At 51.0% G+C, this 24,641-nt stretch overlaps 10 protein-coding genes across 10 annotated transcripts; 6 read left to right on the top strand and 4 right to left on the bottom strand.

Annotated features, from left to right (window-relative positions):
* Positions 1–56: 56 nt before the first annotated feature.
* Positions 57–1,811, top strand: N7443_009224 (uncharacterized protein; the record flags this gene model as incomplete). The annotated part of the gene is made up of 2 exons (XM_056889280.1): positions 57–316; positions 368–1,811. The coding sequence occupies 2 exons, from the start codon at positions 57–59 to the stop codon at positions 1,809–1,811; spliced, it is 1,704 nt and encodes a 567-aa protein (XP_056738582.1).
* A 330-nt stretch (positions 1,812–2,141) lies between these two features.
* N7443_009223 (glycosyl hydrolase family 62-domain-containing protein) lies at positions 2,142–7,220 on the top strand (the record flags this gene model as incomplete). The annotated part of the gene is made up of 9 exons (XM_056889279.1): positions 2,142–2,556; positions 2,621–2,832; positions 2,887–3,998; positions 4,492–4,800; positions 4,856–5,802; positions 5,850–5,984; positions 6,036–6,164; positions 6,216–6,514; positions 6,564–7,220. The coding sequence occupies 9 exons, from the start codon at positions 2,142–2,144 to the stop codon at positions 7,218–7,220; spliced, it is 4,215 nt and encodes a 1,404-aa protein (XP_056738581.1).
* A 271-nt stretch (positions 7,221–7,491) lies between these two features.
* N7443_009222 (uncharacterized protein) lies at positions 7,492–8,536 on the top strand (the record flags this gene model as incomplete). The annotated part of the gene is made up of 2 exons (XM_056889278.1): positions 7,492–7,750; positions 7,821–8,536. The coding sequence occupies 2 exons, from the start codon at positions 7,492–7,494 to the stop codon at positions 8,534–8,536; spliced, it is 975 nt and encodes a 324-aa protein (XP_056738580.1).
* Positions 8,537–9,484: 948 nt separating this feature from the next.
* N7443_009221 (glycoside hydrolase family 18 protein) lies at positions 9,485–10,786 on the top strand (the record flags this gene model as incomplete). The annotated part of the gene is given in 4 exon segments (XM_056889277.1): positions 9,485–9,603; positions 9,730–9,754; positions 9,821–10,087; positions 10,100–10,786. 4 exon segments carry the CDS (start codon positions 9,485–9,487, stop codon positions 10,784–10,786), a joined length of 1,098 nt encoding a protein of 365 aa, XP_056738579.1.
* Positions 10,787–11,034: 248 nt separating this feature from the next.
* On the bottom strand, positions 11,035–12,426 carry N7443_009220 (nucleotide sugar dehydrogenase; the record flags this gene model as incomplete). Its single annotated transcript, XM_056889276.1, has 1 exon — positions 11,035–12,426. The coding sequence occupies one exon, from the start codon at positions 12,424–12,426 to the stop codon at positions 11,035–11,037; it is 1,392 nt and encodes a 463-aa protein (XP_056738578.1).
* Positions 12,427–14,171: 1,745 nt separating this feature from the next.
* Positions 14,172–16,718, top strand: N7443_009219 (uncharacterized protein; the record flags this gene model as incomplete). The annotated part of the gene is made up of 4 exons (XM_056889275.1): positions 14,172–14,353; positions 14,413–14,976; positions 15,039–16,306; positions 16,360–16,718. The coding sequence occupies 4 exons, from the start codon at positions 14,172–14,174 to the stop codon at positions 16,716–16,718; spliced, it is 2,373 nt and encodes a 790-aa protein (XP_056738577.1).
* A 798-nt stretch (positions 16,719–17,516) lies between these two features.
* On the bottom strand, positions 17,517–18,701 carry N7443_009218 (glycoside hydrolase family 16 protein; the record flags this gene model as incomplete). Its single annotated transcript, XM_056889274.1, has 2 exons — positions 17,517–18,209; positions 18,261–18,701. 2 exons carry the CDS (start codon positions 18,699–18,701, stop codon positions 17,517–17,519), a joined length of 1,134 nt encoding a protein of 377 aa, XP_056738576.1.
* A 1,723-nt stretch (positions 18,702–20,424) lies between these two features.
* Positions 20,425–21,009, top strand: N7443_009217 (Ribosomal protein L9/RNase H1 N-terminal; the record flags this gene model as incomplete). The annotated part of the gene is made up of 1 exon (XM_056889273.1): positions 20,425–21,009. The coding sequence occupies one exon, from the start codon at positions 20,425–20,427 to the stop codon at positions 21,007–21,009; it is 585 nt and encodes a 194-aa protein (XP_056738575.1).
* A 389-nt stretch (positions 21,010–21,398) lies between these two features.
* On the bottom strand, positions 21,399–22,783 carry N7443_009216 (putative tetracycline transporter; the record flags this gene model as incomplete). The annotated part of the gene is made up of 2 exons (XM_056889272.1): positions 21,399–22,664; positions 22,715–22,783. The coding sequence occupies 2 exons, from the start codon at positions 22,781–22,783 to the stop codon at positions 21,399–21,401; spliced, it is 1,335 nt and encodes a 444-aa protein (XP_056738574.1).
* Positions 22,784–23,158: 375 nt separating this feature from the next.
* On the bottom strand, positions 23,159–24,586 carry N7443_009215 (uncharacterized protein; the record flags this gene model as incomplete). The annotated part of the gene is made up of 3 exons (XM_056889271.1): positions 23,159–23,727; positions 23,783–24,293; positions 24,449–24,586. The coding sequence occupies 3 exons, from the start codon at positions 24,584–24,586 to the stop codon at positions 23,159–23,161; spliced, it is 1,218 nt and encodes a 405-aa protein (XP_056738573.1).
* Positions 24,587–24,641: the final 55 nt, after the last annotated feature.

The raw sequence follows: 24,641 nt of genomic DNA, 5'->3' as shown, positions 1-24,641 counted from the left end.
CCTGTATCAGTGGAATTAACTGGGGCTGTTTTTTTATTTCCTTTCGCGTCGCCAACATGGAGCGACACACCACTTCAACCTCCCACTTGATCCAGACCGTCCGGAACGGCCTGTCTGAAATGACATGGACAACATTCTTCGCTGTCTTGGTGTTTTCATGCATCGCGACCCGCGTTATTAGCGGATTACAGAGCCGACAGCGTGAATATGACCCGAAAGAGCCACGTACCTCGCGGTTGGCACCGTACTGGTTCCCCTGGATCGGACATGGATTTCAAATTGTCTGGAATCATCTTGGCCTCTTCGAGTCTTTACGGTTAGTAACGTTCGAATACTCGGTATATTACAGCAGCTAATCACCATCTAGAGAATCCATGGATGAGCCTGTGTTTGGCATCTACCTGCGGGGCGAAACCTATGACACTGTGGTATCACCATTGATGATGAACACTGTTATGTCTTCAAATGCATCAAATGCTCCTGTGCTCGATCAGGCTCTGCAAAATGTCTTTGGCGACCGCAGTCTTACGCGCAGCGTTCAGCTGAATCGCAACGAGGAAATCAGTGACAATGTAGCTGAGCTCATAAGCAAAGATTCATTTGCGACTGAAGTGTCAGCCCTCATTACCAAGTTTTTGCAAAACAATGTTTCAAATCTCGTCACATTCTCTCGCAGTCCCGTTGACATGCCCCCCTGGGAACGTGATAGCGATGTGACCATGTCCGAGGAAGACAACTCGGTTTGCGAAGTGAAGCTCTTTGAGCTCATGCGAAACTTCATGGGCCACAATCTCTCTACCCTGTTGATGGGCGAGGCGTTCTTGGAAAACTTCCCTATGTCCCTGGCAGACCTATGGACACTAGACAGAAACTATGTTCCCTTATTTGTTGGAGCTCGTCGCTGGATTCCCAGCCCTGGAGTGTCGTCGGGCTTCGCTGCGCGGGACCGGCTAATTCATGTCATGTCGGTCTTTTACCGTGCATTTTCAGCCTTTGATGATGGCATTGACCCTGGCATCGAACTTCGTGACCTCGATGATGTTTCCGAGTTGGTAAAGCAGAGAATGCGGACCTTCCGGAAATTGGATTTGTCCCCTGGAGCTAGTGCGGCGGCCAACCTTTCTCTGTACTGGGACATTGTCGAACACACCACTAAGATTACCTTCTGGTCGATTATTCACATCTTTGCGGATGGCGCACTTTTGAAAGAAATTCGCACTGAAATCGCCTCCTGCGTGAACGCCACTCGGCCCACCCGCGAAGAAACTGGTTTCCCCTTCGACGAGCCCCCCAAGCTCAACCTCGATCTCGAGAAACTGCTTGTTTCATGCCCATTATTCAAGGCATGCTACTACGAGACCCTCCGCCTACACTCAGCAGGAATCTCATTCAGGAAGTTGGAATCAAATCTGACTGTGACCGAGTCGAAAGAAGACGCAACTGAGCCTCGCACATACAAGCTTAGCAAGGGCAAGAAAGTCGTCATGCCGCACGGCGTGTACCACAATGATCCCCATCGCTTTTCCAACCCAGATCAGTACGATCCACTACGCTTCATCGTGACTGATGCTACAACTGGTGCCAAGCAGGCTAGAGCAGACCCGATTGCGCCTTTCGCGGACGGCTTGTACGGCTCGAAAAATAACAACTTTACGGAGCGGGCCATCCTAGGCTTTACCGCGTCTATCGTATCGATGTGGGATATCCAATCGGCGAGTGAGAAGGAGCTCGCAGTTCCCCCGCATAGGACAACCTGGGGCGCATTTCACCCGGCAAAGGATGTCAAGGTGAAGTTGAAGCCGATGGTATAGACCTCGAGGTTTGTGAACTAGTCCATATTTTCGTAACATTGCATGCCTCCATAGAAAGCGTTTAGGCCTCGTTGCCGTTGAGAAATTGTTGAGCCTTCCAATTAACTGGCACCCATTGGCCTCAGACCTCGTATAAAGCACTTGTTCTCCATAAATCGACTTCAATACGAATAAGATCGACGCATTGATAGCCGCGGGTGGACCCGTAGACGGAATATTATCCGGTCGGGCTTGAACCGATGACACCATCCACTCAGCGTGTGAGGATAAATAAGCTCCCTCATCCAGGGCCAATTGCTCAGTTAAGATAGAAATCAAGAATCGCCCAAAATGACGGAAAACGAAGCAGAGCCCAACCAAGACTATGATCTCGACACCCCCGTCAATTCAACCTCAGGACTCCGCCAGGGCCTAACCTCCTATGGCGACGCGCACTTTTCCCTCTTTCTACGCAAAGTTTTCATCAAAGCACTTGGTTACTCCGAAGATTCCCTCTCAAGACCCATCATCGGCATTATCAACACATTCTCGGGTTTTAATCCATGTCATGCCAATGTACCGCAGCTCATCGAGGCCGCTAAGCGCGGCGTGCAGCTTAATGGAGGGCTGGCAATTGAATTTCCTACCATCAGTGTTGCGGAGTCATTCTCGCATCCGACTAGTATGTTTCTGCGGAATCTGATGAGTATGGACACGGAGGAGATGATTAAGGCGCAACCGTTGGATGCTTGTATCATGATTGGAGGTTAGTGTCTGTCCTTGATGAGAACGGGATATGAGAGGGGAAGTAGATGGCTGATTCTTTCTAGGATGTGACAAGACGGTTCCTGCGCAGCTCATGGGTGGAATCTCTGCCAACAAACCTATCCTTCCTTTGATTACGGGTCCTATGCTTCCGGGTAGTCATCGTGGGAAAAGAATTGGTGCCTGCACTGACTGTCGTAACAATTGGGCTGCTTTTAGAGCCGGTGAGATTGATGTTGAAGAGATCTCGGCTATTAATGAAGAGCTTGCTCCCACGGTGAGTGCATCCCCAGGCGAGCTAGAATAAGCCCATGCTAATGGGATCTTATAGATTGGAACATGCGGTGTCATGGGAACAGCGAGCACTATGGCCTGCATAACTGCAGCGCTAGGAATGATGCCTCTCCGAGGTGCATCTGCCCCGGCAGTATCATCTGCTCGACTACGAATTGCCGAAGAGACTGGTGCAAACGCAGTAGCAGTAGCCAAAGCGGCAAGAAAGCCACAGGAAATTCTGAGCAAGGAATCCTTCTTGAATGCCATCACGGTGCTCCAGGCCATTGGCGGGTCCACAAACGCAGTGGTTCACCTGTTAGCTATTGCCAACCGACACCCCGATCTCCAAGGCGTGATCACCTTGCAGACATTCGAAGAGATCGGAAAGAAGACCCCGCTTTTGGTTGATCTCAAGCCCAGCGGAGATAATTATATGAATGATTTCCACAACGCCGGTGGCATGTTGGCGCTACTGCAAGTTCTTCGACCGCTGCTTCATTTGTCCGCTAAGACAATTAGCGGCCAGACACTGGGCGAGGTTTTGGATGCGTCCAAATCGAAGCTCTCCTTCGCACAGGACATTATTCGACCACTTTCGAACCCTCTTCACTCGTCGTCTTCTCTGGCTATTCTTCATGGCAACCTCGCGCCAAATGGAGCGGTTCTCAAAGCATCTGCTTCTAAGGATCGGTCTCTCCTCTCACACACCGGGCCGGCTGTTGTCTTCGAAAATTCCGCAGACCTAGCTCTGCGGATCGACGACCCGGATCTTCCTGTAACAAGGGACAGCGTGTTGGTGCTCAAGGGAATCGGCCCAATCGGGAACCCAGGGATGCCAGAAGCAGGTTTGATTCCGATTCCCAAAAAGCTAGCTGCTGCTGGTGTCAAGGATATGCTGCGACTATCGGATGGTCGGATGTCAGGTACTGCAGGAGGTACCATTATACTGCACATCTCACCGGAGTCGGCTGTACCCAATTCTCCCTTCGGGGTTGTTGAGACGGGCGACTTGATCATCTGCGATATTGAAACCCGCAGGCTTCATCTTGACATCTCGGATGATGTATTGCAAGCTCGTATCTCACAGAGAAAGCAAACTTTAGAGGGTGAGAGTGGTCCAGTGCAGGCGAGGAAGCAGCGAAGAGGATATCGCGGGTTGTACGAGCGGTCGGTAAACCAAGCGCATGAAGGAACCGACTTCGACTTCCTCACAGCCGGAGGTGCAAGTACTTGAAGCTAGTACATAGTGACAAATTCCAAGAAACTACGGAGTACCAAATGGAATATACAGCCGCGACTTGGCTCTCCAGACGTATCTGAAATCATTCAAATACAAGAACTAGAAGAACGAAGAAAATAGATCTAGAAGGAGATGTACAGAGATGCCCAGAAAAGAAGACGTCAAGAAGAGGCTCATTTAGATTATCTTCTCGGACTGTAAAGAGACTTGCCCTGAGCCCTAACCCAATTGGGTTAAATCCCTTGCGCGCGTCCGCGACGCGTCTCCGCTCGCCATTGAGCCTTGATGCTCCGGACTATTCTATCTCAAATTCCACTTGCGCCATGAGCTCCGATGCCATTCGCCCTCGTGGCCGGCCGGCTCGTAAGTCTTATTCCTGAATTGTCGGTCCCGTCCCTGCTAACAGACGACTGCGACAAGACCCCCGGGCCCGACAGTATTGGCATACACCCCCGACGGCCGACGAGTCATTACCGGCGGATCAAATCAGGCTATTCGTATCTACACGGTCGGCGAGGATGGCGAACCGAAAACAGTGGACGGAGCCATTGATGGGCACTGTGCAATTGGCGCCACGAATAAATGCTTTCTCATGGGCGCGGAAGACGGAACTGTCTGGCAGTACGACGCCGTGACTGGTCAGCAGGGCCTCTTGCTTCTGCGATGTGCATTACCTATTCGAGATATTGCGGTGTCTAGAGATGGAGAGTGGGCTGCAGTGGCCAGCGAGTAAGTTGGAGCATGGCTGAAGACCAGGAGGACGAGAGCTGATATGACGATGCAGCGAGCTTACAGTCAAAATTGTCAAGATTGAGGACATGACGCAGACGAAATATCTCCGAGAACAAGAGAAAGGAGCAAAGCATGTCGCCTTCGATCCCAATGGCCGCTATGTGGCCGTCTCCGACATCAACGGCAAACTCTACATTTATTCGCTGAACGAAGAAGAGCCGGAATTGGTACGCAAACTGGATGGTGTCATTCAGGCACTCGAGCCGGAAAAGGAGGCGACATCCAAAGCTGTTTGGCACCCCGACGGCACGGCGTTTGCGGTGGCAGAAGCAACCAGGGATATCTCCATCTACTCGATTTCGGAGTGGAAGAAGGAGAAGACCTTTACTGGAGGACACACGGGCGACATCACTGCGCTGAGCTGGTCTCCAAATGGAACGCTGCTGGCATCCGCAGGCGCCGATGGGCGGATTGTGCTTTGGGAAACCAAGACACAAAAGATCCTACAGCACTTCGACTTTGCCAACGTCATCAACATCGCGTGGCACCCAACCAAGAACTCCCTGTCATTCACCAACTCGGATGGAGAGCTGTTCATTTACGACAACTTCGTCCCCAAGGACCAGGAGGCTCAGCTCGCAAAGCCCCTGCAGGCTGCTCCCATCTTCGCCGGTCCCTTGACCGAGATCTCCAACAACGCTAGACAGACATTGGCGGATCGATCTCGGGATGCAGTCAAACGTGCGGCACGAGCTGGCACACCCGACTCCTTGGATGATATTCTGGGCGAAGATGAGGAGATGGCTGACTTTGTTGACGATGACGATGGAGCTGGATATGCCGAGGAGCTCAATGCATTCGGCAAGCGGCCCAATGGCCACCTGGATGCTATCGATGGCCCCGAAAGCAAGCGAGTCTTCCCTGGCTCTGTCCAGGTCAAGGCTCACCCGCCTCTCCAGCCCGGCAGTACGCCCTGGGCAGGCAATCGACGATATCTTTGTATGCATCGTTCACCCTGCTTGACAATTCTTTGCTAACCTTCCTAGGCTTGAACTTGACTGGTGCTGTCTGGACTGTTGACCAGGAGACACATCATACCGTGACTGTAGAATTTTACGACCGAGAGGCTCACAGGGACTTCCATTTCACGGACCCATATCAATATGACAAGGCCTGCCTTAGTGAGTTCTTTGCATACGGTCTAATGCATGTTTGTTTCTAATATGGAACAGACGAAAACGGTACCCTTTTCTCCAACAACCCCGAAGATGGTCCTGCTTCAATCTTCTACCGACCACACGAGACATGGACTACGCGAGCGGACTGGCGGACCACCTTGCCAGAAGGAGAGACGGTTCGAGGTAGGTCTAGTCGCAAAGTACAGACTTTCCAGATACTAATTATCTTGTCAGCTCTGGCACTCAGCGAATCTTACATAGTCGCTATCACATCAAAGGACTATGTGCGGGTCTATACACTCTTTGGAACACCTTTCCGAGTGTACCGTCAAAAAAGCCAGGCCGTGACATGCTCTGCTTGGCGGGATTATATCATGACCATTGGTAATGGCCCTGTTTCAGCTGATGGCCGTCAGACCACATTGCATTACACAGTTGAGAATGTCAAGCGTGATGAGATCTGCCAAAATGAAGATGTGGTCGCTCTTTCATCGGGAGCTCAACTTCAAAGTGTGTTCTTCTCTGACATGGGAGTACGTCAATATTCAAACCTACCCCGATGACACGTGCTAAATACAACAGGACCCTTGCATCTACGACACAACCGGTACCCTTTTGGTGCTGCAGCACTGGCGCACGACTGGTCAGGCACGGTGGGTGCCTCTCCTGGACACAAAGCAACTCGCCCGTCTTGCTGGTGGTCGCAAAGAAGAGACATACTGGCCCGTGGCTGTTGCTCAGGATAAATTCCACTGCATCATTCTCAAGGGTGGTGACAAGAACCCATACTTCCCCCGGCCGCTGCTCAGCGAGTTCGATTTCCAGCTCCCTATCTCCAGCAAACCGGTGAATGACTCCAACGATGAAGATGCGGCTGCTGGTAACGAAGTCTCGCGTTTCGAAGAAACATTCGTGCGCGGCAGCGTTCTTCTGTCACTCTTCCGCGACCTGCTGTCTTCGACCAATGCAACCTCATCTCAACGAACCGAGTTGGCGCGCAAGGAGCTGGATATTGACAAGACGCTGCTGCAGATGCTGGCCATTGAATGCAGAGAAGGCGAAGACCGGGGCATGAAGGCATTGGAACTTGTGAACCTGATGACCGACCGTAATGGCAAGATGATTGAGGCTGCGGCCAAGGTCGCCCAACGCTATGGACGTGGCGTGTTGGAAGACAAGATCCGGGATCTGGCCGAGCGACGAGTGATGGGCATGGGTGATGATGACGAACTGGCTTGAATGAGAATGGGTTTCGGGAAATACCAAAGTACATTAGTAAATTTACATTCAAATTGGAGTTATGACACCACAGAATGTTCTGGTGAAGCTAACACATTGTATACATGTGACCTCTGATTGGCCCGTCGTTCGCCGGGAGGCGCAGACAACTCCGCGATTCCAGTTCCAGCTTCTAACTTCCCACTTCCCACTTCCCACTTCCCGCTTCTAGCTTCTAGCTTCCTTCAACCACTGATGACATGACACTTGCGCCCACTGTGCAAAAGGCAGAATGCCAGCATCGCACCCGCGTCTCCACCTGGCGCTGAAGCCGAGTGCGGGTCGCCCGTTCACTCACTCTCGGCGACGATCATTAGCCCATCCGCGTCATGGCATTTTGAAAGAGCCCTGGCTGCCTTCACCGTCCCTGAGGCCACTCCCTGCAGCCTACTTTTCGCCAACTCGGATACGCAATCAGTTCGACGGCTTAAATGAGGGTCCTCAGAATGAACACAAGCCGCCAGACGAGCGCATCATGAAGCTCGGAAAGAGTAAGATTGCGCTCCGCAATAACGTCTTTACCGTCACGAACGGACCGGCTAACTATTGTGATCACTACAGCCTTACGAACACTCTCCCCTCTCCTTCCAACAATACTGTACAATACCCTCCCAGCTGAGATCCTCGCACCAAGCGTCAACCTCCACCTCTTCCCCTCAACACACCAGCACCTCCCTACCGTCAAGGGTCGCACGCTCTACCGCGCAGCACTATGGACCGTCCCTGTCGCATGGAGCAGCGTTCCACTAGTAGGGAACGTGAAGCTTCAAATCCAAAGTGAACGGATCGTACGAGCGGGGACAATTCTCGACCCGGAACGCGGCGACCAACATGACTGCGGCGACGAGCGACTAGTCGTACGATGGAAGACAGAGCCACGCACAGATAGCCGGCCCTTCCACGATACGCCTACAAAAGGTCACCGCACCGAATCAACAGATAAGCACCATCTCTCAACTTCAACGAACGGAACGAATAAGGGCCTGAGCGTGCTCCTCGGCGGCGATGAACCCATCTTCAAACTTTCCAAGGAGGAGCAATTCAGTGGACTCTTCATCTTCTCCTTTGACGAGGAGGGGCGCATTCTGACGCATACCATTGAGCATGCGGACGAAGCGGATGGATGGGACCGGACGTCCAAGTTTGTGACGCTGACTGACTGGCTTATTGGAAAGGCGCGGGGGTCGCTTGATCCGGCGCCAAGTCCTGGCCTGGTCATGGAGTCGTGGGAGAACTACGGCTTACCGTCGAGTGATACGCGGTATCGGCGGCCATGAACCGTCTTTAATCGTCTATGGCAGGCCCTTAGACCGCAATATGTAATCACCACTCTTGATCTACCTTACCGTGTACTATTATACCCTTGTCGAATATGCATAACCTTAGCTTTCTTCTCTTTTTCCAGATAGCACCTGAATTGGTAGACCGGTTCACTCGTTTTCTCGCGGCTGCAGAACTATGGTTTCTTAAGGTGGGGCTCGTAACTTGTAGAGAGAGATGGATGGAGAGCCGAGGTCTCACAGCGGCTTTGTTTGATCCTTGGCGTTGATGATTTCCAACTGTTGTTTCAGAGCCTGACAAATAATCTTTCAGTTTACAAAGGAAAGAAATTCATTCAATGAAACAAAGGCAACAACTTGCTCTCAATGTATAAAATGATGTATAAAATGAACCTCCCGTCGAGGCTATTAAGGGGAACTTCACAAGCGCATAGTCTTCAGCTACCATTCGGAGCCCACATTTCAAGGGTTAGACCTTTACGAGATACTGATTGTCCTATCAAGCATGAGCTCCGATATTCAAACGGAAGATATCACACTTGACCACACACTAGCGTGTATATCATACTAAACTTGAGCTCTCTATGCTCTATGTACGGACATATTTTGAACTCGCGATCCTCTCATGTACCCACTAGTAATCAAGATGACTAAAACGGTAGCCTCGAGAAATGGCTGGCTTCGGAACACAGGGTTGAATCGTTTCCCACGGGGATGCGTCGGCCAATATGGACAACTACTTTCGGTGGCGGGGCTAGCCGGACTACAGAGACTCTTAACAAAATCTAATCCCAAGAGCTATGCTAGAAGGGGTAAGTGTGGCAGGAAATTTGATAATCAATAAAGGCAATTCAAGCTCTCAGTAAGAAACCAAGCTGCTCTGATCCCACTTTCCCAGCAGAAAACAATCATTCACCACATTCTCGCGCACCACTGACAACAAGCATGGAGCGCATTAATTACATCAACGCCTCTTATTATCCCAGCTGGCGAATCTACCGAGGACAGAGTCCGTCGTCGATGGATCTCGCCAGGACAACACATGTATTTTATGCATTTCTCAGGTAGGTGGTCCCGCCAAGCCTGTCGCAGCTTGGACAGTGACGTGAGCCCACTAGCATCTGAACAATGCATGGCTTTGTTCTTCTGATCTGATCTGACTATTTTTCTTATTTGATTTTATTCAACAGAGTCCGAGAGAATGGCGACATCTACGTGAGTGATCCCCACATATTGATCACCGGGTCAAGTTGCCTAGTTTAACCCGGAAGATGATTTTAGCATCTGGACGAAAAAGCGGACCTGGAGTATCCAGCCGACGGAGTCAACGGTTGTCTCAACGCATTCACTCTGCTTAAGCGCCAGCAGTTCCCACATCTCAAACTGATCGTATCGATCGGCGGAGGGAGTGGAAGCCAACCATTCAAGGAAGTGACGAGCCATTTGGATCGTCGTGCTCGGCTAGCCCGAAACCTCCGGCAATTTGTCGATCGGTTCGAGCTGAACGGAGTGGATCGTGAGTTTTTACCGTACAAGAAAATCTTGAGCGTGAACCTCTAGGTTAACCGAGCGCTAGTGGACTGGGAACACCCCTCGAACGCTGAAGAGGGCCGAAACTATGTCCTCGTATTAGAGGAACTGCGCCGAAGCCTCCCGGCTCCACAATACTTGCTCACGACTGCTCTGCCGGTGGGCGAGTGGTGCCTCAAGCACATCGATGTGGCGAAAGCTGCCAAACAGGTCGATTTTGTCAATCTGATGTGCTATGATTTTGCGGGTCCCTGGACTGGGCTTTCCGGGCACCAGAGTCAGCTGTACGCGCCAGCACGCCCGCATAATGCCTTCGCCAAGCGATCTGGCCACGAAGCTGTGAAATACTTTCTAGTGCGAGGCGTTCCGAGCAAGAAGTTAGTTCTCGGAGTTCCCGTTTACGGGCGCTCGTTCCTGGGCGTTGATGGGGTTGGCCAGCGATTTAGCGGCCATGCCGGTGAAGGAGGCACTTTCGAGTACCGTCAGTTGCCATTGCCCGGTGCGCAGGTATTCATGGATGCAAAATTGGGTGCAGCGGGCTCGATTGGAGGCGAAGGAGGCTTTGTCAGTCATGATACACCGGGTACAGTGCAGATGAAGGCTGAGTATGTCAGGGCCAACCACCTTGGAGGGCTTTTCTACTGGACGGGTGTTGCTGATGCTGCCGGACCCGAGAGTCTGGTAAATGCGGGTTACGAAGTGCTTAGTCGCTCGTGAAAGTCTTGGAAGACTCCTAGATTTAGACACGCTAACTTGCATGAATTGAACAATCTGTCTACCTCGTTATGTACACACCCGTACCGATTCTCCGTTGTTGGTGTCCTCCGTGCACAGTAGTACTCTTTAAGTTTAGTAGATGTCTGGAGAGGGGAATCGTAGTTCCAATTGTGATTAATGCAGTAGCTCTAACAAGCAGCCAATAAATAATATATACTCCAAACATGTGAACAGGTCATAATACGTTTTTAACAGGACGTGACAAAGTTCTCAACCATCACACCTTCGAGCCCATCCAGGACAGCCAAATCCAATCCTACCTGGTCCACTGCGACCATGATAATATCGAACTCTTCCAATCCCTTCTTGTTCCATTGGGTCTTCTCATCCAATCTAGGGACGAAAGAAACAGCCTCTGCCGACACCAAGGGGTCCGCAAAGGCAACATAGGCCTCCCACTCCGAAAGCAAATGGCGCACCAGTGAAAGCGCAGGGGAGTTGCTCAGCACGGATTGTCCACGCTTGAAACCCACACCCACCACCAGAATCCGAGTACGAAGGTCGCGTCCTCCGGCAAGTTTGCACTCCCTGAGGTACTTCCTCATTACGCGATCACCCATTCTCGCCGGCCGTTCAGCCATCTTCTCCGTCGCCGCCTGGAGCAGAGGGAATTCGGAGTTCATCAGGAGGTAGTAAGGGTTGACGGGGATGCAGTGTCCACCGACACCGAGGCCGGGAGAGTAGGGCTGGTACCCGAACGGCTTGGACGCGGCAGCGGCCGAGACCTCGAGAGCGTTGATTCCGATCGCGTGGCATGCGTCGGCCATCTCATTTGCATGCGCGATGCAGACCATACGCTGGCAGTTCTCGTACAATTTTGTCATTTCGGCCACCTCCGGTGAGGACACATGGACCAGGTGTTCGAAGATTTCTTGGTATAGCTCGTGGATGCTGACTAGCGATCCTGGAGTGATGTCGTCGAGACCGGAGATGATCTTGGGAATGGTTTCGAAGGCAGGGCTGACGCGACCGGGATCGACTCGCTCTGGAGACATGCCGGCCTTGAGGCCTTTGGCGAGCATGACATCCTTGATGAGCTGGCGGGTCATGCCCACCGCTACCGAGCTCTCAATGATCACCGTCGATCCTGCTTTGGCATATTCTGCAACGAGAGAGATGGCGCTCTCGAGATGTTGTGTGTCGACGGTGTTGTCGTGGTGCAGACGTGTGGGAACGGAGATGAGGAAGTGGGTTGCCTTTGCAATATCATTAGGGTTGCTGGTGTAGTGAATGTTGGCATTCGTCTCCGTCTCTTTGATTTGATGGAGACGGCGCTGGTCGACATCATAGGCCACGACACGGTAGACTTTGGCAAAAGCCGTGACAAGTTGGTAGCCCACGTAGCCAACGCCGATCACAGCCACAACAGATTTAAAGGCCTGTGGGCGGGAGATCCCAAGGCCTGATAGTTGAGCCAAACGAGAATGATCTTCCTCAACCTTGGTTTCCCGAGGAGGTGTAGCTAGGCCATTGTTGGAGGCTGCATGGGCAATGGATTGCGCCTTGAAGAAGTCTGTTGATGAATTCTCATCAACAGATCCGTCAGGCGAAGGAAGGAAAGGAACAAAAGTCACAGTCATGATCGTAGGTATAGGTAGTTGTGAGAATGCTCACGACCAAATGACAATTGATTGTTACTACAAGACCCTTCTCACCTTATACTTCTTATATATCGGCACCTCGCCATCAAAACCCCATCGAACTCGGCCTCTAAAGCCCACCTCGCCAGTTTTACCTCGAGCATTTTCTTCTCAGCTCCCTGTGTTCGGTCGAGACCGATACTCTCAGCCGACCTTGTTCTCTTGACCGGACTCAAGCGACATTCTCGTTCCAAACTTCGTATTGCATGGTCGGCACCGAAAGCCTCGATTCGAATAGGAAGGCGAGGGACTCATCCAGTTCGCCTTCAGGGTTAGTTGACGGCCAAATCCGTGTTTAAGCCATGCCAACTAAATGTTACTAGTCACGCCAAGCAGCTCTAGCTCGACCATAGGGCATGTGGGGGAAAAGAGGATGCTTTGCTCGAGAGAGATCACATCATTGGTTATACAGTTCCACCTGAATTGACCCGTATGTGTTCTCGTGTCTGGCTCTAAACTTTCTCCGTACCTAGTCTATTTCTGGAGAAAAAGACAGTTCAAAAGTCAAATAAGAAGACAAGGAGAAGAAGGCTACTGTGGCAGCGGAGTATTAACGATACGCACTGTAAACAGAGAAACAGTATTGATCATGGTATCAAAGATTCAAGGAAAAGGTTAAGACATGTGCGGTATATGGAAAATATATCGAAAGTTCATTATACAAACAGGTGTTCTTCAAGGCCGATCTTCAGTACCCAGATGTACTTTACGCCTAATATGTGAATATGAAATAGGTGGTTAAGGAAATCGCAATATAATTGATCTCCATTAGGCGTTCCCTTGGCAAAATCCTTGGGTCCGAGTACCTTGAAACTTTTCTTTGGACTCTCTACATGTGGTAAAATACCAATCACAAAATGTGGCCCGACGGCCATCTGCGCCCCTGTGGGAGGCGTTCTTGTAGGGCAAGAATCACCAAAAACAGGGAACACTGGATATGTACCGCATATGTAATGCGTGTATCGAATTCCCACGGGCCTGGAAAAGGTCCCTAAGGTTAGACGAACAAACGAACGGGATACTAGTAAACGAGCGGAGCCGTGCGCTTGTATTGATCATTCTAGATCTGGTCACACGAAACACTGGGGAATTTCTCGATGGCGTGCTCATACTCGGTTATGCATAGGAATTTATTGACGAGGGTAAAAAGAGCCATAGCCGTGGAGTGGCCTGAAAGTGGCCCCCGTGTATGGATTCCCCCTCGTAAGCATTGTTTTTAACTTTTCGTCAGTTCATTCCCAGTTCGTTTTAGCTCGGTTTTAGCGGAGTATTAATACGGTGGGTGGCACTCTTGGCAATTCGTACCTGAGTCTCGACCAGGGTTCGCGCTAAGCTCCCGGGCGGGACCTTTGTAGGTCAGTCTTGCCGACCATCAACTCTATACAGCTGAATGCCAAAATAACGATCTAGATCTATCTTGCTGGAATGCCCGACATGGCATCAAGCTCGTATGCCGGACTCCACTCTCGGGTTTCGCCTCTGTCCCTACAGCTGTCATCGGCCATTCTATCCCAGTGCGAAAGGCTCGTCGCCATTAATGTCAATTGTTCGACCATGTTCGCCCCAGCCCATGGCTATTTGAATTTGCTGGGCTGCTCCTGTGGCTCACAGCAGCAAGTCAATTTTCTGTTCCCTGGCAGAAGGAGCAATTCTTCACCTTCGTCCTTCGTTTGAAATATACAGCAATGTACACCTTGCAGGCCGGGAATCCGGAGCATGTCGCGTCCATGGAAGACCTGGACGTGGAAGCTCAGTCCATCACGCTTCCCCCAAAGCATTGCAGCCATCCGGGCATTCTCACCGCGTTTCTCAAACTTCCCTCCCACAAGCATCTTTCTTTGGGAACATCCTCCACAAATTTGGAACTGTCGCTGGCCCCGAATCGTCTGCCGGATCCGATTTGAACACTCGTTCGTCCTCCCCTAGCAATGACCCTCGGAGCGATGCATCGTACAGTACCCCAAGTGTGGAGTCGGATAGTCGTGCGAACTCGCGCTCGGCGTCTTTGGTCTCTAGTAGCACCGGCAACCAACGATACGATGTCGCGGCCTCCCAACAGGCCGTCATGGCTCCGGAAATGATCTACAGCCGCGACATTGGTGGCTATGACTTTGAGTTCTCTTCAACGGAAGACGAAGCCGCTTCAGCCTTCACGCCTCAGCTGAGAAAGCATCGTGACCTGATTGCACCGAAGCCTTGGTTGGATCAATCTCTTCCAAAGACATCTGCTCAAGATGAGCTGTCCGATGATGAGGTTGATCAAGTCTCGGCGGCCCAAGTACTCCAGGCCCCCACAGCGGAGTACAAAGCATCTCCGACACACCACGCTGGACAAGACGGCCTCGGGCCAGCTCTTGATGAATGGATGGACTGTGTCACTACCGCCACGCCAAAGGCCAGACCCGAGGACACACCCAAGACTCGGAGGAGAGGTAGACGCACCATCGTGGTGCAAAAGCATCTCATGCAAGCCGCCATTATTGGCTTGAAGTAAGTAGATTCTCCGGCACCCAAACACAATCTTTCTATTGCTAACGAATCTGTGTTTTTAGCGGCCTTTGCATCTTCAGTACATGGTGGTGGAGTAGGTATTACTATATCCTGCTGCCCTTCATTACTGCTACTGTCGCCTTGAACATCTTCATGATTGTATCAATCGTCTTCAACGTTATCCGTCGGCGCATATTCCCTGAGAAGCAGACCATCCCAGAGAAGCCGGAGTCTCTTGTTCTGGTTATTCCCTGTTACAACGAGACGAAAGAAGAGATGCTCAAGTCGTTGAACTCCCTCGTTTCTCAGACGAATATCGATCAACATCCGCGCGCCGTCATGATCATCTGCGATGGCAAAGTCCGCGGCCCCGACATGGACAAGACCACTGCCGATTACCTCTTCGAAGACATTCTGGTTCAGAAGGACTATCGTATTCGCATTCCTGCCGCCTACCTCGCATGGGATCAGCAATTTATGGACATCGAGGTACAGAAAGGAACATACAATGGCATGCCTTACTTCTGCATCGTCAAGCAGCAAAACCAGGGCAAGCGCGACAGTCTCATCGTGATTCGTTCATTCTTGTATAACTTCAATATCCGTTCCGAGCGACCGGAGACTGTCTTCACGTCTACCTTCTTCGCCCACATGGCTTCTTTCATCAACGAGGCCGGCATCAATTACGTTGACCATCTTATTGGAATGGACGCCGACACTGTCTTCGACGACGATTGTATCAACGAGCTTCTTTTGCAATCTCGCTTTGACCACGTCGTCGGTGTCTGCGGCTACGTCGCTGTCGACTGGAAGGGCGGCAACTTCAACCCATGGCGTCTCTACCAGTCTGCCGAGTACACCATTGCCCAGGGTCTGCGTCGTCTCCACCAGTCCGTCGCAACACACAAGGTGTCTTGTCTTCCAGGCTGCTGCCAACTGCTCAAGATCTGTGAAGAGACTTGTGGCCCGGAGGTCCTGATCGAGAAATTCGGTTACTGTCCAACCCTTACTGACGGCATGCTCACTCAAATCCGTGCTACCGCCAGTGAAGATCGCAACCACGTCTGCCACATGCTCTCCGCGAGACCCAAGGTGCAGACTCGTCAGGCCTTGAAAGCAAAGGCATATACTGATGTTCCTCGGTCCTGGTCGGTGTTCCTCTCCCAGCGCCGACGATGGACTCTTGGCGCCACGTCCAACGATCTGCTTCTTGTGAGCGCGCCTGGTGTACAATGGTTCGAGCGCATCCTCGCCGCGGTCAACGTTATCACTTGGTTCTTGAACCTATTCATCTTCGCCAGTGTGGCAAGTTTCATCATGGCGGCTATCAGTAAGTTGTTTCCTCCCTTATCGTCTTGACTCTTGGAACTAATTCGGCTTTAGGTGTCCCTCCTGCCATCCTGATGGCCTTTGTCTCCGTCATGCTTGTTCCCGTCACTTACTACCTGTGCATCCCCTTGTGGCTGTGCACTAAATGGCTCGACCGGGTTCAGTTCTGGCTCGGATGTCTGATGTACATGTTCTGTGGCCCATTCCTAAACATCTCTGTTCTGCTGTATGCCTGCTGGTACATGGATTCTTTCGGATGGGGAAAGACCAGAAAGGTGGTTACTGAGAGTGAAGAGGAGACCCAGAACCAAACCCAAACCCAAAATCAGACTCAGACATACGCTATTGAAGAAGCGCAGTCAGTGCCTTTCCAGTTCTCTCAACCCCAAAGGGTCGAGGTTGCCGCTTCGTGATCTTGAAAATGGTCTATGAGAGTAGCGGTACTATGCTCTCTCTCTCTCTCTCTCTCTCTCCTTTTTTCCTTTTCTGATATATTTGTCTCTTCTATGATTAATTCCCCCTTTGATTACTTCCCCTCCTGAGATCTGACTCGGGAGGTTGCTCTAATTCTAGAACTTAAAGACATTTTTAAAATTAATGAAGTCCGATGTTTGGTTTTTGACTGTCCACACCTTGATCTCTATCGATGTAATTCTTCCAGAAATTTCAAATAAATTTATATGAATCATAAACCAATTTCGAAAGTTGAAATCTTAGAAGATTTTCAATACAAGACTCCCTTTTGGCATAACAGCGGCGTCACAAAATGACCGCTAAGCCCCTCGTATCCTGGTAAGGTTCGTTATATCCCAATTCAGAAACCCCACAGCTATATGTATTGGTACGGAGAAAACAACTCCAGTGTTTTACTCACCTGATCCTCTGCCTATTCAGTTAGTTTAAACGAGACCTTTCGTGGACCCGCGCATTTGCCACCCGACATGAATAAAATAAGTCTGCTTTAGCTCTAGCTACTATGCCAAGACCCTCGTATTACGAGTGATAAATACGGACGGCCTTCAGCGGAACCATGCAGCGCTGTAAGTCTTAGCAGAGCGAAACCATTGAGGTTAAACTAGCCAAAATGGAGAACAGAATAGAAACTGAATGTAACGATAATTGAACTATCACGCAGAGTAACTCCTAATTAACTAATATGGGGATGTGATGTACATGGGATTCTATCAACAAACAGGACATTAAACGTAATCTCATAGACTGAACCAGTTTCTCAACACAATGATTCCAACTCCCACACACCACAACGGCATGCCCGCCACCATTTCGGGCGCGAGACCCATAGCCTTATTCTCCCCAGTGTAAATAGTCTGATTCGAAGTCATATTCGCATGCTGCGAAAAGAAAAACGTCGAGGCCGACCCATTCTGCGCCGCCGCCTCACCCGGTGCGACCGTCTGGTTGGGAATAACGCATATGGCGTTCGCAGCGGAAGGATCTTTACAACGATTCTGATAGTCAGAAGTGCGCTGCGAGTCGCTGCTGTTGAAATAGGCCTTGAAGTAGCTGACTGTCATGACGGCGTCCTCTGCCGGGGGACCCTGGGTCCACCCGGAAGCACCGTTACTCCAGTGGCTGAGGAGGATGGCAGTGCGCCAAGATGGCACATCGGTTACAAGATCCCAGAGCCATTTGCCATCGAAGTAGAATGAAACTCGATTCGGCATCCAATCAAAGCGGTATTCGTGGTACTCGTCCGTGAGGGCGACTGGGAGGACCGGACGGCCGTATGTGGAGGTGTTGGGGAGTTGATAACCATCGATGATGGACTGGACGGAGTGAAAGACTAAGTTGACGGGGGACGAGGGGTCTGAGTCGGAGAGGGTATAGTTGGCGTATTGGCGAGAAAGGAGCTCCATGTCAATCTCTTGGGTATCATTATAATACTAGACAATCAGTGAGACGGGTCAACCGAAGGTGGCAGAGAAATGACTCACGGAGAAAAAAGCACTGCAGGTTCCATTGACCGAAGTCAATTTCATTGAGGTGCGAAATGAGCCGTATTGGATATCATCGCGAACCGTCTTGACCTGTCCGCAAGGAACAAGACCGTTGGATTGAATGTCGCTGCGAACCCAGAGTTGCAGGCCGGCATCGCCGCCAAGTTGACTCGTGGTCGGATTCTCAAGAGTATAGTTGTACTTGAGGGGGTTGGACACCACGTTGGCCGCGGTGAAGTTCTCTCCGTAATACCCAGAAGAGGGATCATAGGGTGTCCAATATCGTTGAATTTCCCAATCCGTGTCGGCTGAAATATCTTGGATAGTAAGGAAGTCCGATTCAATCAGGTCGGTAAACACTTCGTGTTGTGAGGAGGTGGTATTGACAGAATAGCCACATTCACAATTGGCAGCCACTACCACAGGGTTAATAGACATAGTTCTTTGAGGAGGGAATTTCGTACCTGGCTGGATCAGCCCCAGCAGAGTCGCTGATATCCACTTGGCAATATGAATGTTTCGCATTACAAAGGAGGGCTAAACGTTTTCTGGAGGGGTATACAGGCCACTAAGTGTAACAAATTTTATTTTTTTTCACGTCCCTTCAGACTTTATAAAAATAATATGGAGCTCAATCGCTCGGCTAGACCGACATATTATCGCGTCGGCTGTGAAACCCCAATTCAAAGTGGCGGAATAGGATTTGGGTCTAAAAAAGCCGTGGCAAACTTCCCCACAGATCCACCTTCCACGCGACCCACGTTCGGGAACATGTTCGTTGGGGTCTGAGCCCGGTCCTTTTCCCTTCGGATTCGGCCTATCCCGACGCTAGGGCTTGAAAAGGAATGTCAATATCGCATCCATTGTTAGATCCGTTCAGTCTTCAATGGTGATTATTGAACGGTCATTTGACATCCCTTTCCGATTCACGTAATCCGATGTCCTATCCGCTCACACTCACGAGGCTCAAATTCAAGATGGCAAGACGGCAGCGAGTCCTTGAGGTTAGTCAGGATATCGCATCAATTTCAGAGCAATGGAACTGATCTTATTGCCTACAAGTAGGTCCCGCGATCCATTTGATCATACTCACAGCGCTCATCTTTCTTGATCTCCATAGAAAGTCAATCACAGTACCTGATCTTCAGATCAGGGTTGCGCACAGTCAAGCCGTGCTACGTCTGCACATTGAGCCCTTTGCCAAGGGCTGGGCACCACCAAGACTTCTTTCCCGTAAGTGTTCGTCAATTAAGCAATGGAAATTACAGTACCGCTTACTTAGTACCCCAGTATCATTCGCAGGCTTTAATGAATCGGATTCTGGACCGCTATCTGTCTGGCACATCTCCTTCATCCTTTCCCGCTTCGAGGCTCCGGACATGTCCCAATATGACTAGAATAATACCGAGCACTCTATTTATTTGCCGGCTTTACGTGCCTACATCTAAATCTATGATGTTTTTCTTTACGCCATTCTTCAGAATCACACCGGACTCGTTCCTTTATCGTCCTTGACTACCGCGCGTCTTGAGATCCACAAATAGCAATGGCGGTCGACCCAGGCAAACGATAAACTGATCTCACAACAATTTTTTACTAGCCAGCACTATTCTCGAGGGTCATACGAAGATTTAACCTGCATGTGATATTTGGACCAACAGCGCGTGAATATAGAGTGTCGAGTCAATACATAGAAGAATGCATGTTCGTATAACTCCCTCGACCGCTATGACCGACGAGGGCGCCTTTCAATTTTGCCTACGAAACAGCTAATAGCTAGATAAGCAATGTTTCTCGACCCAAAATCTTTCCCCAGACGCTTAGTTTCCTCGCCCTATGTGCTTTGTCATCGTCATTTTTCTTCATTTGTCATCTGAATGTCACCCCCATCTAATGCGTCATTGGTCCCTGTTCATATAAACGGCAAATGCCAAACTTGGTTATTAGATTTAACATTCAAATATTTAGGGCCATGCTTTAACCTATTGTTGAAGGTAACTGAAAAATGCATTTCTTGATACTGGGAGCGACCGGAAGAACTGGTGTATTCGGGTATAGATATGCTCTTGACCAAGGTTAATCTGAATGCATATCGTCGGATCAACTAGCTAATACCCGTCCAGGTCACTCTGTCACGGCTTTACTCCGTAAAGCCGCTTCCATGGAACCGTGCAAGAATCTGACAGTCGTCGAAGGCTCTCCCTTGTCAGAGAAAGACACAGAGCGTGCGTTTGCAGCAGCTGGTGTTCCTGTCGATGCTGTCATCATATTTCTCAACCCTTTACGTGCTTCCGAAAACCCATGGGCAAGATTCATTGGTCCTCCCCGCTTGCTCGCCGACTCGACAACCAATGCGGCTCATAAATTACGCGCACAGCAACCCTTGAAGGGATCTAAGCCGCGTCTAGTCATTATGAATGCTCTCGGTGTGGGGGAGAGTTACGGAGTCACTCCATATCTCGCTCGCCTCATGATGAACTACAGCAATGTTGGCAAAACATATGAAGACCACAGCGCAGTCAATGATGAAATCGAGGGGAACTGTGGTGATGCGGTTTCGTGGACCCTTGCATTAGCCGTGGGCCTCGCCGGTAATGGTGTTGCACCCGTGAATGCTTTTGCATGCGATGAGAGAGGAGCAAGCATGTTTATCACGCGTGAAAGCTGTGCAAGGTGGATGGTGGACGTGGCATCGGGAGACCTCGGGGATCAATTCAGCAACAAAAGAGTTATTGTATCCAATTAATGAGCAGTTTGATGTAACATGCAACTTTTAGCATCTCAACTATTGTAGTCGTGAATCTGAAGGAATTTTTTAAAGACCTCATGAAGCTTTGGTAGCTTATATCGTTTCTCATTACAAGTACCCATAAGAGATTTGTTGGAAACGAGAAAGCCTTTGAGATCTACAGAAAATGTTTCCAGATAGCAGATAGAGATGTAGATTCCAAGGAGTGATATCCTTCGAGCTATGTACCACCAATCAATGCTATTTCTCCAGTTTTTTTCAGGACATAGTGCTAGTCCTACATTTCATAACGTACATTCCTTCCATCAATGCATCCAGGCCTGCTAACCCCAACCAGTGACCAGCACTAGCCCACAAACAATCAAACAATCAAACATACAAACCTCCTACTCTTTTTTCAAATGAACAGCAGGTGACTTCAAGAACCCGAAGACAGCGACCAAAACAATGCACATCACCACACCACCCACAGTATATGCAGTCTCACGCCCAGCCCACCAGAACAATGTACAGAACAAAATCGGTCCAGTAGCGCGTCCAGCTTGGCCCCAGCCACGAAGACGACCCATAACAGCACCACGATCAGCGTCACGGGCCTCAAAACTACCCAGACTGTTCAGGCTAGTAACAACCGTAGCGGTTGTCACAGCTAGAAGACCACCCGCGGCGTAGAGGCCCCTTGGCGTGGAGACGTGAGCTAGACAGAAGAAAGACAATGCACAAGCAACGACACCAGCGCGCATCGTGACCAGCGGCGGTAAACGACGAACGACCGTTCCCTGGAGGATGGACGCAATCAGACCCATCAGAGAGAGTAGACGGCCGTTCAGCGCCGCGGGGCTGGTAGTGGATCCTGCATAGAGAGTGGTCGTCAAGAAAGGCAACGAGAACTCCAACCCCGAGAAAGGAAGCAGAAAGAGGAAATGAATAGCATTGAGGGTAGCCGGGTTATTCGTATATTCCCTCGGTGTCGTAGACTTCGCATTCTCCTCAACCTTGCTCTTGTCCTCAGTCTCATTTTCCTGCTTAAGAGTCGTAAAACGCGGGTGCGTCTCAGGCAGACAGGCCCAAAGATACCCCGTCTCCAACACAATCAACGCAAGCGAGACAAGCGCTGCGGTAATGAACGGATTCTCTGTGACGATCTGAACGGTACTCAAGCCGGCGCCAAGCAGGGGACCGAAGGTAAAGGCGATACTGAAACAAGCTCCAACGAGCGCCATTGACGCGCCACGACGCGATTCATCGGTTACGTCCGCGACGATGGCATTGGCCATTTGGACATTTGCCTCGCTGAGACCACCGACGACACGGCTGGCTAGGAACGTGCGGAAGTCTGTTGCTGACACCCAGAGCGCGACGCTAGCCACGTTTCCGAGCATTGCTGTTAACAGGGCGCGGCGACGGCCATAGCGGTCGGAGAGGTGTCCTATGACTGGTGCGGCGAAGGCTTGGAGCAAGGAGAAGAGGGAGCCGAGGGCGCCGCCGAGGAGGACGATATCATAGCGGGAGTCGATGGGTTTAGCGAAGGAATTCTTGTAGGCGTTTAGGTAGTGGAAGATGCGGTTTAGGAGAGAGTTTGGCGAGGGATCTTGAGTGCGGTAGAACGATAGCAGGGAGGGGAAAAGTGGGAGGATAAAGGTGAAGGAGATCTGGATTGTTTAGCATGCTTGCGGGATGAGAGAGGATCAACATTGCGTACCAGATCTAGTAGCAGTGAGATCATCAACACCTTGAGGACTTGTTTACGTTGGGCGCCAGCGATGGCCATGATTGTTTGCTGACGCCGGAGATAAATGAGTGGAAATAGTTGGAAGGAGGAGATGTGGTCTTTCAAAGTCGATCAGATTCCCGATGACGAGGTAGATATGGAGTTTCTAGTGGAGCCAGAGCCAAGAACCCCTCGGCCGACTTTACTGCATTCGGTTTACATAACCACGTAATGGAACGGTAGATTACAGTGATATTGAAGCTTCTCAAGTCTGGGAATATGCACGCTCGAAACAAAATCAATGGCCACTTTTCGCAGTCCGGAAAAGAAAATTCGTTGCGTTCGTGATCCATACCACTTAGACAGCCGCATAGATCGTTGGCGCAGATGGAAATAGGCAATGAACAATGAACAATGAGCATATAATTAGCCCAATCACTCCTGAGGTGCAGGAGTCGCTGCAGGAGAGCCATTGACACCGCCGCGACGACCACGGCCACGTCCACCTCGGCCTCGGTTCTCACGGCCGCGCTCGCCTCGTCCGCGTCCACCGCGCGAGGCGTCTCCACGGCGAGGACCACCGCGTCCACGACCACGTCCGTTGGAATGTCCCTTGCCTGCACTATCATCTTCGGTAGTGGCGTTGTGCGTGTCGGTGTTGGCGATGGTGGCCTGTAGGCCAGTATCGGTCTCAGCGGGGTCACGAGGGACCTCAACCCAGCCGTCCGTAGTGGCCGACGAGGCCAGGCCGTTAGGATCGTAAGTGTTTTCGGCGACCTTGTTTCCAGCATCGGAGACCAGAGTCTGGGAGGGGGGCGCGTTGGAGTCAGGCTGGGCGTTGGCGTTGGCGTCGGACGCGGCCACGGCAGCACTGATAGAGGTGTCTTGAAGCTCGGTGAGACCAGCGTTGGTCATGGTAGGGTCGGAGATGGGGGCATTCTCGGTGGGAGGTTCGACGGCTTCGGTCTCTTCGGGGGTGTACTTGTTGGAAGCCTGCTTCACGTCTCCGTCTGATGGGGGATTAGCGCGAGTCGAGTCGCATACGTAAAAATTACTCACAGGAGAATTCCAGATCCGGACCCTCGACCGAGGGTACTTTGTCATCAGCACCATTGATCAGCTTGAGCATAGAGTTGACAGCATCCTGGTTTCCAGCGTACACCTGGAAAAGAACGCCCTCGAGAGCGCGACTCTCAAGAGACTCCTCACCAGCGCGACGGGAATTGGCCGCGGCGCACAGAAACTTGCTGAGAGTAAGCAATTGCTGGCGCAGCAACCTTGCGGTAGCCTCTGTTGTATCGGCGACAGCGTTTGCGCGCACAGCCTCCAGCTCTTCCTGATGGGTCTTCTCCAGAGCCGCCTTCTGGCTGATCAAGCGCTCCTCGTATTGCCCAGCAAATTCCCTGTAATGAGCAAACTGCTCCTCGATCTGCGCAACCTGAGCCTGAAGGGCAGGCTTCTTCAGGGCCTGGGCCTTTTGGTCGGCATTGAGCTTCTTCTCCGTCACAAGCTCATCGAGGGATTTGCCAGGGTTCTCCGCGAGGATGGCATCGGTCTTAGCGGTAGCGTTCTGTGAAAAAAAGAAAAAAAGGAGATGTCAGCACGTGTAAATTGTCCAAAAGCACAGGATCAGGTCACATACCAGCTTCTTGACTGCGTTGCGGAGGCTCCTAGAGGCGCAATCAGTTAGCTTTCCCCACGTTACAATGCGATCGCAGGACGTACTTTTGCAACTCCTTCAAGTAAGGGGGGTTCGGTGCCATTCACATCAGTGACAGGGCTCTCAGCATCGGTCTTGGAAGTGCTCGAAGCTCGGGAGGGGTGCTTCTTGGAGACGGGCTGAGCGGCGGAGGCGGGAGCCATTATGGAATGTGGGTGACACAGCTGTGTAAAGTTTAAAGCGGGAGGATTATGCTAT

Source organism: Penicillium atrosanguineum (genome assembly GCF_028827265.1).
Source record: "Penicillium atrosanguineum strain IBT 20685 chromosome Unknown utg000007l_segment0_segment0, whole genome shotgun sequence".
Classification (NCBI taxonomy): domain Eukaryota; kingdom Fungi; phylum Ascomycota; class Eurotiomycetes; order Eurotiales; family Aspergillaceae; genus Penicillium; species Penicillium atrosanguineum.
Note: the sequence above shows the minus strand (reverse complement) of the source record. Positions and strands in the feature narration are given on the sequence as shown.